The sequence below is a fragment of the Brassica napus genome, chromosome A3 (genome assembly GCF_020379485.1).
Source record: "Brassica napus cultivar Da-Ae chromosome A3, Da-Ae, whole genome shotgun sequence".
Taxonomy (NCBI): Eukaryota; Viridiplantae; Streptophyta; class Magnoliopsida; order Brassicales; family Brassicaceae; genus Brassica; species Brassica napus.
The window spans coordinates 33,235,984-33,251,039 of NC_063436.1; the positions used below are offsets into that span (position 1 = coordinate 33,235,984).

Sequence of the window (15,056 nt, forward strand, 5' to 3'; positions counted from 1 at the left end):
AATTTATGTTCTATACATAATTATATTTTTTTTACATAACTCTAAAATCTCGGACTTGATTCTTCATATTTTATTAGTTAATTATGTTACATATAATAGAAATACTTACTTCAAACTAAAAATAAAAAAAAATCCAATTTAAAAATTAGTTATATATAATTTAATATACAAAAATTCACATACAAATAAAAATGGAAAATGTAACAAATTTAAATATATTATCTACGCATAGCACGGAGGAAGGATCTAATATATATAGCTATATTAACTCGTAAAATATTACAATTCTAACAATATCAATTTGTATAGAGATTTTTTATATATATACAAAGAGATAGATAATCAATATTATATGTGACAGTCATGTTTCTGTAAATAAGAAAGTCTCGTAACATCTTAGCCTATAGAAGCTAATTGTGATTGAAACGCTGAGAGAAGCAAAAAGATACTGTTATACACTCATCGGACAAGAATCTGAGTCTTGGCAGCTACTCGAGAGCATTTTCTCCGACCAGATTTGCTGAGACCACAGACACATATATCCAGAAGTTCGTAATCTTCTTCCCAGAATAACTTGGACGCCATCTCAGGATTGGCCAAGAGGAGTTTAGAGGTCAAGAATCCAGCGACTGTCCATGTCTGGTAAAGACGAGACTGCTTCCCAATGAATTTTCCAGATCGGGTGTCGTAATACTCGGGCCAACGATCTGCCATAAGTCTCTTCTCAGCCAATGCAAGAGCTTTCTCAGCTAGCTCTGGTCTACCCATCTTCATACATGCCAATGTGAACTGTCATGAAAACATATTAATTATATTAGGAATCATAACTCGTTAGATATTAACAATGAGTTGTTAATTACTACTCTAATTTTCCAACAAGTATCTGCATACCTGCCAAAGAAGCGTTGGCCAGGATCCACTGTTGTGATACGACCAAGGCCTGCAAAGTTCAATAGGGTTGGTTCAACAGAAAGTTAAGGCAAATACATAATATTGTCCACAAGCATCGGATAAAGGGAGTGCACGGAGGAGAAAGTAAAGTGTGTAAGCGAAACTCACGTGTTCTTTGGATCGCTTCCTGTGATTATACGCCAATCATCATACTCCAACGCAGGGTAACAAATCTTAAGAGGCATATTGCCAATAATGTCGTCCCATTTAGCTTCAATTAAGTTCAATATAGCTTCATTCTGCTTCGGTGTACTCAAGGAGGAAACAACAGACCAGAAGTTCCCAAGGGTGAAGAATCTGAAATCCATGTGGGCGGGCTGTAGGTTCCCGAGGAGATACCCGCCCTGCTCGGGAATCCAGTCCATGAGCCATGGAGGAATTTGCTCAGGATAGATGTTGAACTTGTTAGTAGCATCAGTTGAATACTCTTCTGTCTTGTAACGGTATATCTCATTGATCTTCTTTATGTCAACCCAGTAGTATTCTCTGATATGAAAGGACAAAGCACTTAATCTGTTGCTAATGGCTCTTACAAGATTGCTGGAGCTGTCGTTGACAGAAAGCATCTCACGGGAGCATCTGAGTGCTGAGTAGAATAACGACTGCATTGCATCAAAGGGACAATCTTGGTTATAGGTCTCACAAACAAGGCTTTCTAAGGAGACAATAAGACAAAAGAATTAGTTGTGAATGTACTTGGATTTCGAGGGGATGGCCATGGATACCCATTCGACGATCAATCATACAAGAACCATCGGTGACAAGAAGTGTTGGAAACATATCAAATCCATCCGCTAGACACAAATTCATGATGAGCTTTATCCCTGTCTGAACATCAATCCTCTCTTGTAATGAGAAATCTCCTGTTAACTTCCCATATGCTCTTAAGAGAATAATCCACCACAAACCTATACAGGATGTAAGAAACAATCCGTAAATTCACAGTGACAATCTAAAAGATCAAGTCAATCGCATCTGCGTGGACTTTTATAACCAAAGAGAAAAATATACTGACCAGAATCCACAGGAGCAACACGACCAATAGCAGATTCACCAAAATCTGGATCGAGAACCTCTTCGGTAGTGTTCTCATCAAGTGCCACGGTTCTGACTTTGAAACTTGCAGGCATTAAGCCTTGTCCAGGACTGTAACAGTCTACCGTTTTCTCCCAGCTCTTATAAGAAGAAACCAAAGAGCATCAATAATCAACACCACATACCAGTAATTCATCACAATCTACCGGAAACCCACTTGGTATAATCAAACACAAAGATACTTTAAATCAAACCAGAAACCATAATTAACAAGTATAAATTCAACATTGTGTAACAGACAAAAAATCATTTCAATCTAGAGAAGCTAAACCACATATTAGTTAGTATATAATCAAAAATTCACTCTAAATGAGATATTTGCAAATACCTGAAGCTGCAATGTATGGAGGAGAAAGTTTCTGACAATCTCTCCTTCTCCTTTAAGCAGAAAAGCCAAAGCAGAAGGCACAAAGTCTCTTATAAAAACTTGATCATAATTCAAAGGCAACTTATCTCCGGGATCGTTGGCCGCAACCGTTCCCACCGGCGAACCACAATACCTAACGACGGCGTCTTCCAGAATCCTCCACGCTTCCTTCTCAGCCTCACTCTCTTCCCTAACTAGAGTTTCTTCAGATTTCTTAATCTCGTTGCCGATGATCTCTCCTCCAGAAACTGATTCGCCTATGGTTTCTTCGCCTTTGTGTATCCTTTCGATGACCAGTGGATTCGGACTAAGACCAACAACTCTGTCGCTGGTATTGGTTTCCACTACTGATGTTGAGAATTCTCTCGATGAAAGGCCGATGCTCTTCGTCTTCTCGGAAACCAAATTTGGTAAGAGATTCGACTGTCGAAAACACGAAGGAATCAACCTGTGGGAGTTTGTGAATATGGCAGGATGGTTCGAGAAGGGACGAATTAAGGTGGTTCGCGCCAAATCTGGAGGTAAATCCATGGAAAAGGTGGATGACAAGAGGTTTCTGTGAAGCCGAGAAGGAGGCTTCCTGGATAATTTGCGGAGCAGATGGATTGCGCTCATGGTTAGAAACAGGGAAGCCGGTCGAAAGAATCCTGTTTGATGAATTAGCGTCGGAGAAGAAGGTATGCAAAGGCTGAAAGACGATAATATTCAATCGTGGGTTTTAGGTTATATTGGGGATTCACAATAAAAAAAAAAAAACGAGGACTGTTTAATATTTTGTTTTATTTTATTTTCTCCAACCTTTGGGGCTTGCTGTCCAAAATAGGTGTGACTGAATCCCCTATATATTAAAAGAGAAGCATTATAACATATTTTTGTAGCCACATGTCATCACCATGATCATTCTTAAAATTCTTAGAAAAATATGTTGGTTCATATAAATATATAATAAGTTTTTTATTAAACTAACCATAAATTAATCATAAATGTTCTTCATTGTTTCCTTAAATAAAAATCACAGAATTACCTAATGTGGCTAAAATATATATGACAATTAATGATTTTGAATAATAAAGATTTGATAAAAGTCAGTCTATTCCCTATCATTTTTAATTCATTTTAAAATAAATTAAACAACCATATTAACTATATAATAAAATTTTAGACTTTTTCGTATATGTTATATTTTGAATTTAAAAAAACGAATATAAATGACTAAAGTTGTTAAAAAATCTCACACTGAAATTTTTGTGATCCATGGTTTAAAATTTATGTTATAACAAGATACAAATGATTACGAAATTATATAAGTAGGAAGTCTCATTTAATAAATATTATATATATGCATATTAATGTTTTTTTAAAATAAATTATATACCATATAAAATACATAAGTATTTTAATTTAGAATTTGATTTGAAATTTTTTGGTAAACATTTTGAACAATTATTGACAACTTAATATTTAGATTTTAAACTTTGCATTGAATGTTTTTAAAATTATAAATTACTAAAACTATTAAACATCCCATAATTTTTTTATTGTTATCATTGATTTAAAATTTTGTTATAAAGAAATACAAACGATCAAAAATAATATGAGTATAAAATATTTTTTTAACAGATGTCAATATTAAAAATGTACTATATATCTATGTTAATATCATTTAAATTTAATTTTATAACATATAAAATAGAAAAAGTGTTTTTCTGGATAAATAAAATTTATTTAAGTATTTGTACCAATTTAATTATATACGTAATAGTTACTAAATTTTTAATTATTCATTATTTCATAATATATAAAAATATATATAATATTTAAAAATAATTTATATATTAAAAATTCATCCCGTGCAAGGCACGGATCTTAACCTAGTAGGCATTATAAAGGAAAACTAGAGCTTGATCTGCGCATCCGCGCAGATATTCATTTTTGGTTTGCAAAACAAAAATATTTATCATATATAAATGGTAATATATGTTTTTAAAATTTATATATATATATATATTAAATAATTATTTAATATATTTCTCAACACAATCATTTTAGAATTTATAATAAATAATTTTATTTTATTTTTTGATTCGTCAACTGTCGAAAACACGAAGGAATCAACCTGTGGGAGTTTGTGAATATGGCAGGATGGTTCGAGAAGGGACGAATTAAGGTGGTTCGCGCCAAATCTGGAGGTAAATCCATGGAAAAGGTGGATGACAAGAGGTTTCTGTGAAGCCGAGAAGGAGGCTTCCTGGATAATTTGCGGAGCAGATGGATTGCGCTCATGGTTAGAAACAGGGAAGCCGGTCGAAAGAACCCTGTTTGATGAATTAGGGTTGGAGAAGAAGGTATGCAAAGGCTGAAAGACGATAATATTCAATCGTGGGTTTTAGGTTATATTGGGGATTCACAAAAAAAAAACAACTGTTTAATATTTTGTTTTATTTTATTTTCTCCAACCTTTGGGGCTCGCAGTCCACAAACCCTCACTGAATAGGTATTATAGAGAGAAATTGTGGGATAAAAATTAGTAATTATTAAGTTCCTCTATTTTTAGGTGAAAAAAGAGGAAAAAAATTAACATTTGATTACTCTTTAGGACACATTTTGAGTTTCTCTTACATTCATAGATACTTTTCACTTGTGACACACTTTTTTTTGGAGTATACTGGATTTTTGGACAACTATACCCTTAAAGGAAAGAAAATGTTAGTTTTTTTTTCTTATTGTACTTCATGATTTCATTTGCTTTTATTTCAAAATCTAAAATATATTAAATAAAAATAATTGTCATAATAAATTATATATAAAATTCTCTATCTTTTAAGATTCATTTTCATATATGTATGTTAATTTGTAAACAAAATTAATTGTGGACGTAGATTCCAAAACGTGGATAGTAGATTTATACACTAGTTGTGGACATGGATACCTTATACACTAGTTGTGGACATGGACACCTTATACAATAGTTGTGGACATGAACACCTTAACACGATAATAGAGTTATACACTAGTTGTGGACATGGACACCTTATAGGTATCAACCAACGACTTTCATGTTAAGATGTCCATGTCCACAACTAGTGTATAACTCTACTATCCACACTTTGGTATCTACGTCCACACTTAATTTTGTTTACACTTTAACATATATATATATATATATATATATATATATATATGAAAATGGATTTTAAAAGATAGAGAATTTTATGTATAATTTATTATGAAAATCATTTTTATTTGATACATTTTAGAATTTGAGATAAAAGTAAATGAAAACATAAAGTTGAATAAGAAGAGGAGAGAGATTCATATGATGAGAAGAAAACAATTTTTATATTAAAAACATAAAGGCAATGAAAGAAATAATAAAGTTTAGGGTCATAATAGTTTTATTGACATGAGAAAGTGTATTTCAAACACTAAGTGTCCTATAGTGTAATTGGAAAGTGATAAAGTGTCTCTAGGTATAAAAAACTCAAAAATTTACTTAGTTCTCACTGGAAATAATCATTGTTATTTTGTCTCCTCCTAAATAGTGGTAATATTTTCCCTCTTCTTTTAGCAAGAGAAAACTGAAGTAACGCATAAATATATAAATATAATTAATTCAATACTTTTGTTTACTCCATATACCACTAACTTTTTTATTTGTCTTTCCTCCCAATTACTTTGTATTTCTGTACTTTTGTTACTCCAATAATGTACGAGTCACACCTATATATTTACAGTTAAGACGATGGTCACCAAGTAATTCGTTAACGAGTGATTTACATCTATTGGCAATTTTTGACTTTTTATAATAAGATAGGACACTTTTTTCTAAATACGATATTAAAATCACCTTGTTGGACGGAAATTCAAATCTCAAATACAAGCTAATTAGAACAAATTTTTCTAAATAATACATGAAGACACTAGTTTCAGTCGCTCACTACACCGATACGTTCTGTTAGAGCGCTCCACAATCCTTAAAATATTATTGATTGTTCTCAACCGACGATGATAACCATTTAAAAGGTGAGGTTTACCTCATTGCTTCAGATGCCAGTTTTTTTCGGGTCACCGCTAGAGTAGCTAGCCCACGACCAGAAGCCAGCAAGTAAACTGCATCCACAAAAATACAGGCCACAGTGTCGATATAACCAAATTTTCAGGAGCCTTAGTTCTTTCATAAGAATTAAAGATTAGCTTGTTCAAGAAGCCAAGAAGCCACCCAAGCACGGGGAAGACCACACTTCAGTCAAGTCTCCTCACCGATTGAAGCCAAACTGACCCAATCCAAGCATCAGACTGACGCCTTTACCGGGGTTGGAGAACCCAAGACCAGCCTCCTACATGCAATTAGAGCGCCTGCCAATAGAGAGACAACAAAGATCTAACCGTAAAACAAAAGCTACCCGGAGCCACACACATGTGTATGACTCGAGCGACGAAAAACCTGATTCGCAAGGTGGCAAGACCAACAAAGGGAAGCCGTTGAGGTTGAGGATATAAAGCGCCCTAACCCGGACACTTGATCCAGTGAGGTTCCTACGGTTCGGCCAAGGTCAATTATTTGATTCATATGATAGAGTCTATATGCGTTTTTATTAGAGTCAATATGCTGTAAGACAATCTTATTTCTTTATTTATATCACAAAGGATTTGATACAAATTGAGAGTTTGCTATAAGCTATTACAATTGTTCGATCCTAAATCAGTCTATCCAACCACCCATCCATCCGCAGCCTCGAGTCTTCACGGCTAAGCCAAGTCCTTCCCACGATCACCATCATGTCCTGAAACCAACAAAACATAAACATCTATCCGATAACTTAACCAGTCAGTTTCTAATGCATGCAACAATAATCGGTTCTTTCTAAGTTCAACTTGGAAATCCCCTTAGTATAATCCGACTTATCCAGTCGTTTAACCAGATCAATCAAGTTCAGTTTGCGGATCTAGATCAAACAGTCTTACTCACTGAACGATCTAGATCGGCCATAACCCCGTCAAGCCAAATGGCTATGATCTGTGATCTATCGGATCCAACACTTAAGCATCGGATCGCATGATCGGACCGACTCTAAGCCATGATCTATTATCCGATCCTGATACCATGACACGCGATCATTCATGCATAAGGTAGAAGAAACGATCAAGTAAATATTTGAAGGACAAAACCGGTTTAGGCCGATCGGCCATAGCCCCGTTCGGATCCACCCGAAGGCCATGGCAATGGCTTATCCAGTCCATACCTTAGACGTACCCGAGTTCCAGTCGCAGCATGTTTGTCTTTCTCCCTTAGATCCAACATGTTTGGATCGTTCTTCGGCAATCACGCCCGAATCATCTTCTGGATTTGATTTTGATTAAGTCTTCTCTTCAGATCGCCCAAGTCTCTCTCTTTCGGATGCCTTTGGTTATGATCGAGTTTTGTTGTTTCCTTAGGAAAATTATGTCCCTAAAATTGACCCCAAGTCCCCATATTTATAGAAACTCGGCCAGGACGGTAATAGGGCGAAAGGGTGTATTTTGCAATCGCTTGGGCGGTTATCATACGCGCCTTTCGGCCAGAAACCGATTCTAACTGCTTGGCACGTTTCTCACACACGCAAGGCTTAGTCGGACCAGTCCAGGTCCGCACCTGATCCAACCAACTACTCGAAACAACCCCAAGCTCAAACAACCAGCCCAATCGCTGAACACTCCACCAAGCTGAGTTGAGCTGACTGACAGTCGGTCCAGCTAGTTGAGCTTAGCCTACTAGCTGATCGAGCTGATCTTACTTGGTTGATCTTGTCCAGCTCTTTCCTTAGCTCGGTCCAGCTCCTTTTCTTGGATAAGTCTGGATCACTAGAAGCATCGATCGATATTGTCATCTGACAATCGATCGATATTACGAAAGGTGTATCGATCGATATCCCTATAGCATCATCGATCGACACTTTCTTATGATCAAAAGACGACAGTTGAGATCCAGGATCTAGTTAGTTAACCAGTGAAACATTGCCATCGATGATCACTGTGATTAAGGAGTTGAACTCTAATATATCATGAATGCAACTGTTAGGCATCTATAGGATTATAATCTCCAACACCTGAATAGAAACTATACATCTAATATCTTCCAATAAGTTACACCCCCAATCATATTGTTAGTCGAGCAACAGACATGATCAATTAGGATTGCTATTTACTTTTGACCCATAAAACAACAAACATCTAGAATTAATAACCTTACTAAATTTAATAGGTTCCTTAGCTGCTTGTAGGTACGATCCCTAAGTACTGCAACTGAACCTCTTATTTGAGAGAGTAATTCACTTCTTAGGGTAATTTGAGTGGTATCAAATTTGGCAGACGTTGACGGGGAGCTTTGATCGCCATTAGATTTAGTGTTATTGATTCTTATTCTTTTCTCTACCTCCATTCTGACTAAAAAAAATTTTCTTGTATTTTCAAGTACATGCCCAGCAGTACCAGAAACAACAAGGAAAAACACATGCTATTCTCAGAAGATCCTGCTCACTTGGAACGCACGATCCGCAAACACCAACGTTACACATCGCTCGACGCAGCAGCTTTCACGTCGACTGATTCTCGCACCCAACCATCGACCGACACCGACCTTCATCGTCAACCGATCTACATCGTTAGACATCAATCGATACTACACCGCATACATCGATCGATCATTTGTCGCGAAACATGGTTGCGATTGTTATTCTCAGACAGGACAAGAATGGAAACCTGTATGACCAGGGTTCAGATAGGTTTGTGGGATTAGCCCCAAACTATAGATCTGCCTTGTTGTGATATTCATGATAGATTTGTATTCATTGCTTGTTTTAACATTGCTAACTAGAACTTGATCATAGGATTGCATATTCAAGCACCCTTGTTATCCCATCCTGACATCTATCTATCATATTAGGACTGCTAGAGAGGGCTAACCGCCAGTTTAGTATCTTAATAGGGCATATCATACTCGCGCATAGGCCTGGCTAGAACCCGTCGATCGATGTCCTCAACTGACTATCGATCGACGTTGGCAAAGGTGTATCGGTCGACGTTCCAATAAGACCATTGATCAACACTCTTTCGTTGTCGACATACTAACCGTTGAGACACGAGATCTAGCTTGTTAACCAGTGAAACATGCGACAGCTGATCACTGAGTTAAGCGATTGAGCTCTAATATATTATGCATGCAACAAATAGGCATCTATAGGTATTATAATCTCCAACACCTGAATAGTGGCCCTGCATCTAATATCATTTCCAACCAAGTTACATTTACTAGTTCTTCGCTTGTTACTATTGCTATTTCATTTAAACATTTACAACTCTTAGAATTAATAAACACTAGATTTAATTGTTCCCTAGCTCCTTGTGGATTCGATCCCTAAGTACTACATCTGAACCTCTTTTGATGAGAGTAACACTCCTTAGGGTAATTTGAGTGGTATCAGCTATGGAAACTCATTCTACCAGAATCTACCACCACAGACTCAGGAAACCAAGATTGAAGCATTGCTTGACAGAGTTCTAGAAGGACAGCAACAACTCACTGTGGATTTCAATGGGAAGATAGACTCAGCCTACAACAGTCTGAACACGAGGATTGAGACCTTAGGGACTCAAGTGAGGAAGCTTGAAATGCAAGTGGTTCAGACTAGAGACACTGTAAAGAGGCAAGAAGCCTTGGTGAGAGAGGCAGGAGTTGAGAAAGCAAAACACCATGTAAATGCCATCATATATGATGATTTCTAGCAAGTGATGAAGCATGAGAAGCTTGGAGAAGGAGACTTTGAAGTTGAAAGCTCCATGAGTTTCGGCGGATCACATTGGTGTCTACCGATGTCAATGGATACACATCGATCGACAGACCATGACGAAGATCGCTCGACGGATCACCCTGAACATCGATCGACGTTATCTGCTAAATCGACTGCGGAGTGTAGTGCACTTCGAATCATGACTCATGAGGAATTCGCAGAAAAACATCCTCACCCACCCTCCCCTTTCTACGTCAAAATCGATCGACCGCATGAGCCAGCCGTCGACCGACAGAGAGAGACCGACATCGATCGACCCCCCTCACCTCCCATCTATCGACGGGCACCTCTCACCTACCGAGTGCTGTTACCATCTATTGATAGTAACTGAATCAACGCACTCAGAAAACCTCCTAAACCTTTAGCAAACCGACCAGAACCTACAACCAACCCTTCTGACACTACACCCAAGCCTATGCAAGTTGATGAGGCAACATAAGGAAAAAGGTTAAGGAAAGGAAAGGAGAAGATTCCTAAGAACCTTAAGAGGGAAGCTAATGATAAGGAGATGGATGGTTTCACTAAGAGAGTCCTCAGAATCCCTGTGGAGAAACTTTTTGAGGAAGTTTATTTCACACACCGGTTGTGGATGTTCTTCAGAGACACTAAGGAGACTGAGGAGGACATTAGGAGAATGTTTCATCATGTAAGGGAAAGGATGAAACTAAGGATCACATTGAAGAAGAAGAGTGATCTTGGGAAGTTTGCAATACTATGGGTGGTGAAGGGTATTGAATTTTCCCATGTACTTTGTGACACAGAAGCATCAGTCAGCATACTACCTAAGGTTATGGCAGACCAGCTGGTTTGAAAATAGAGCCCTGATCAGAATCTTTCATCTTCGTGGACCTTTCAGAAAGAAGCTCAAGAGGCATCATAAGAGACCTTAAGGTACAGATTGGTAATGCCCTTGTCCGAATAGATTTTCATGTCCTGGACATCAAGCTTAACTGAAACTCTTCACTTCTGCTTGGAAGAGCTTTCCTAGCTACAATAGGAGCTGTATGTGACATAAACACCAACAGATTATGTCAGACACTGATAGATCCAGACATCCGCTATGACCCAGTTCGTGTTGTGAGACAACAGGTCAACCTTGTGGACCTTGGAAATGATCTTGGCTACATTGTAGCATGCCATTGTGGAGCAGAGTACGAAACAGAGTACTCATAATCGATCGATACTCACACTGCGACATCGATTGATTCCAATGAGTCACCGACGACCGATGAACGCTATCCCACGTCGCTCGACGGGAAGCGACCGGTAGACCACTTCACATTACCAGATCAGTGTTATCCATACTTTGCATTTCAACAACCCCACAAGAGAGGACAAGACGACTATTCCATAGGCAGTTGGGCAGAGTGTTGATTCCATGAAAGTTTTGCAATAGAGACTGTAATTACTTCACCCATTGAGGATCCTACTGAGGAGTATGATGAGGATTACTGGAAGGAAAGAGCTATAGAGATTGCTATGCAGGATGACAAATATTCAAGCGATTCCTTCAACAACACGTCTCCACCATCGATCGACAGAGTCTACTCAGCATCGGTCGATACCGACCCTCATCCAGCAAAACGTTCTTATGCATCAATCGATACCACGCCTGGTACATCGATCGATATTAAAGTCGTCGCCTTTGAAAAGGAAAAAGGGAATATTCCAATTCCAAGTAGGTTTACCAATACCTATATAAGGAGTTTTGCACCCCAGATCACTTCTCACGACACCGAAACAGAAAAGATGAACGCTCCCACAAACCTATCAGAAGGAACATCCAGGAGGAGCATTCAATCCAGAAACCCTGATTCAGCAGACAAAAGTTTGCCCTCGATCGATACTCCAGTATCAACATTGATCGATTCTTATTCTAAACCTAAACCTTCTTTATTTACTAAGAAGAATATGAGTATTGATTACGATTTTCTAACTCCTGATGAATTTGGTATTTTCAGGGAAGAGCTATGGATGGAAGAATTCTACAAGTATCTAGAGAGGACATAGCAGATATTCTTCAGTTGGCCAATGGACCAGACAACTTGAATCTGCAGCAACGCAGCATTCCAGACAATATTCCAGCTGTTCCAGACGAATTTCCAAGGGCCACACAACAGAAATTGGTTCACACCAATCGTGCAGACCAGTTGGCCTAGCATCGATCGATATGGTTGCTCCTACATCGCTCGACAGGATAACACCAACGTCGCTCGATAAGGCACCTTCACCATTGATCGACAGATATTACGAATGTGGACATCGCGCTTATGACATCTATGGAGCCAGAAAGTTCAGATGGGAACAAAAGGACAAATATGGTGTCTACAGAGATGAGTCTGGATATGCAAGGAGCATAGCTGGTGAGATGATCCCTGTTACCAAGGACAACCTCAGAAAAATTTTGGAGAGAGCATCCCTATTTGAAGAGAGTCACATATGTCTCCTAGAACATGCCACTTCTTTCACACCTACAAGACTAGCACAAGAGATCTACACCAAAGATGAGATCAATGAGATGGTGACTTGTATTTGTGGAGCTCAGGAAAAGCTAGGAGATGAACTCAAGACATTGGTAGATGACACCTATCAGCCTTTGGACAGAGGTTACAATGAGCTTTTCAGAAGTATGGCATATATGAGGACTAAATTGAGAGTATGCAACACAGCCTTGAGAAAGAAGCTACGACATCAACATCGATCGACGTCAAGCCACAAACATCTCAAATTCCTACAGAACCAGAAAGTTTGGCAGAGAAGAAGGATGAATGGGAGATTGCATACATCAACACGAGGATTAACAATGTATACAATCCTCTCAACAACAATGTGGACTGGTTATGTACGAGAATTGATCTGCTACAGCAAGATTTATACATCATTCGCACGAAGGATCCACAACCAGCCACATCGATCGATATCTGCACCATCACATCGATCGACAGCAAGTTCGCAACCATGGAAGATAGGTTAAAATCTTATGAGGATATGCACGACCGTTTCACCTCACCTATCATGCGATACTTGGACACCTTGTCCACACAGATGATGAATGTCCAGAGGGACATTGGTAAGCTTAATGATCAACATGATTTTCAGGAAGAATGTTCAACATCGATCGATAGGTTCCGCAGGGCATCGCTCGACGGCAAGAAACCTACAGAATATCTTCCTTGCATAGCAGCAGAAGTTGATCATATCACATCAAAGCTTTACACAGCTATAGACACCATGGAGGAATTCCTTGAGAAGCGGCGTGATGACATCTACTTTCCATTCGACGTCAGACTCAGTGGACTGGATAGCCAAGCAGAATGGTTCCAGAAGGAAGCCAAAGACATTCAGAGGAAACTCGCATCTCAACACCAGATATCAGCATCGATCGACAGAGAACGCTCCAAATCGATCGACAATACTGCACCAGCAACGATCGATAGACACCTTGTCGCATCGATCGATACCACGTCTACACCAGACGACGAGCAGCTGATGCAAAACAAAATGGAGTCAATGCATGACGAACTGAATGAGCTATTAGCATACGCCTATGACAAGATAGGATGGTATCAGTTCAGGATTGAAGACATCCTAGAAAGGCTATAGAACATATCAAATGCAATACAGAAGATGGATGAGAGATGGACCAGAAATGATGTGGCCACAAGAAGTTTCATTGTATCTTGGTCCAAAATGTGCAGAGATGAAGTGGATGCTTGTTTCCCAACAAGTAGTTGTCTTTCCACCAACTAGCCACATAATTCCACAATCAAGCTAAATGACTATAACAAAGCGCTGAGTGGGAGGCAACCCACTATTAGGTAATTTTAATTGATTTTCTTAGTTATTAGTATCTACTTTCGTTTTCATTCTTTCAGATTTATTGCAAGACCCAAGTAGGATGATGACCAACATATCGACCGTGGACGAGACGTCGATATCGATCGACATACAATCACATACGACGATCGATGCAAACCGATGTGCATCGATCGATTCCCACTCCGGTCAGGTTTATCTTCCTAACTTGTTACATTGAGTACTTATGATTTATTTTTCACCATAACTCTTACTGTGTTACACTGGGACAGTGTAATTTAAGTTTGGGGGGGGGGGAGGTTTACTGATATAATTTATCTGATTCTTATAAAAATATTTTAATAAAATTATGCTTAGCTATGTTAAAGGGACTATGATTTTATTATTGATTTATACTTGAATGTCTAACCACTCTTTAGCACCATTCTAGATTTACTGATTGTATATAGTACTAAGATGTTAAAGTGGATCAACCTGTCAACTATACACACTTGCCTCAATTGTTTGAAGGAACCAAAGCTGACTTTTAACACTAAACCTCACATAATCGCTTGTCTTGGGGCTTGGTATACATGGGATCAGATTCTTCAGACCAGTCTGGAAGGTAACGCCTTGTGTAGATTCATTTATCACAATTTTCTCTCTCTATTTCGACCCTAGAGTAGTTAGTTTTTATCTAAAAAAAAGAAAAAAAATCCAAAATTTATTACTAGGAGTTAGGATGTAGTTAGGAGGAGTCTGAATAGGACTTGGTGGCTAAAACCATTAAGGTTTGCTTCATTAAGATTCCAACAAAAAGAATTTAAACGGGACTTGGAGGCGGAAATCTTCAAGGCTCGCTTCACAAAGAATTCTTGGATATAGGTCACAAAGATGTGAACAGGGCTTGGTGGCAACCACCATTAAGTCTTGATTCATGGAAGCCTGTCCAATATTGGTCACTAATCCTGCAATGGAAGCAGACTTTGACTCAAGAGAGAAATTATGAACTAACTTTTACC

At 38.3% G+C, this 15,056-nt stretch overlaps 1 protein-coding gene across 2 annotated transcripts; it reads right to left on the reverse strand.

The window, feature by feature from the left end:
• Positions 1-243: 243 nt before the first annotated feature.
• Positions 244-4,736, reverse strand: LOC106390004 (alkaline/neutral invertase A, mitochondrial). Of its 2 annotated transcripts, XM_013830370.3 has the most exons (7): positions 4,505-4,736; positions 2,375-2,836; positions 1,967-2,126; positions 1,648-1,859; positions 1,060-1,553; positions 892-940; positions 244-789 (listed from the first exon to the last, which is right to left on the reverse strand). In XM_013830370.3, the coding sequence occupies exons 1-7, from the start codon at positions 4,694-4,696 to the stop codon at positions 460-462; spliced, it is 1,899 nt and encodes a 632-aa protein (XP_013685824.1). In that variant the 5' UTR covers positions 4,697-4,736; the 3' UTR covers positions 244-459. The 2 variants fall into 2 exon arrangements, with proteins under 2 accessions (XP_013685824.1, XP_013685823.1); XM_013830369.3 differs by lacking the exon at positions 4,505-4,736 and having other exon boundaries at positions 2,375-3,164.
• Positions 4,737-15,056: the final 10,320 nt, after the last annotated feature.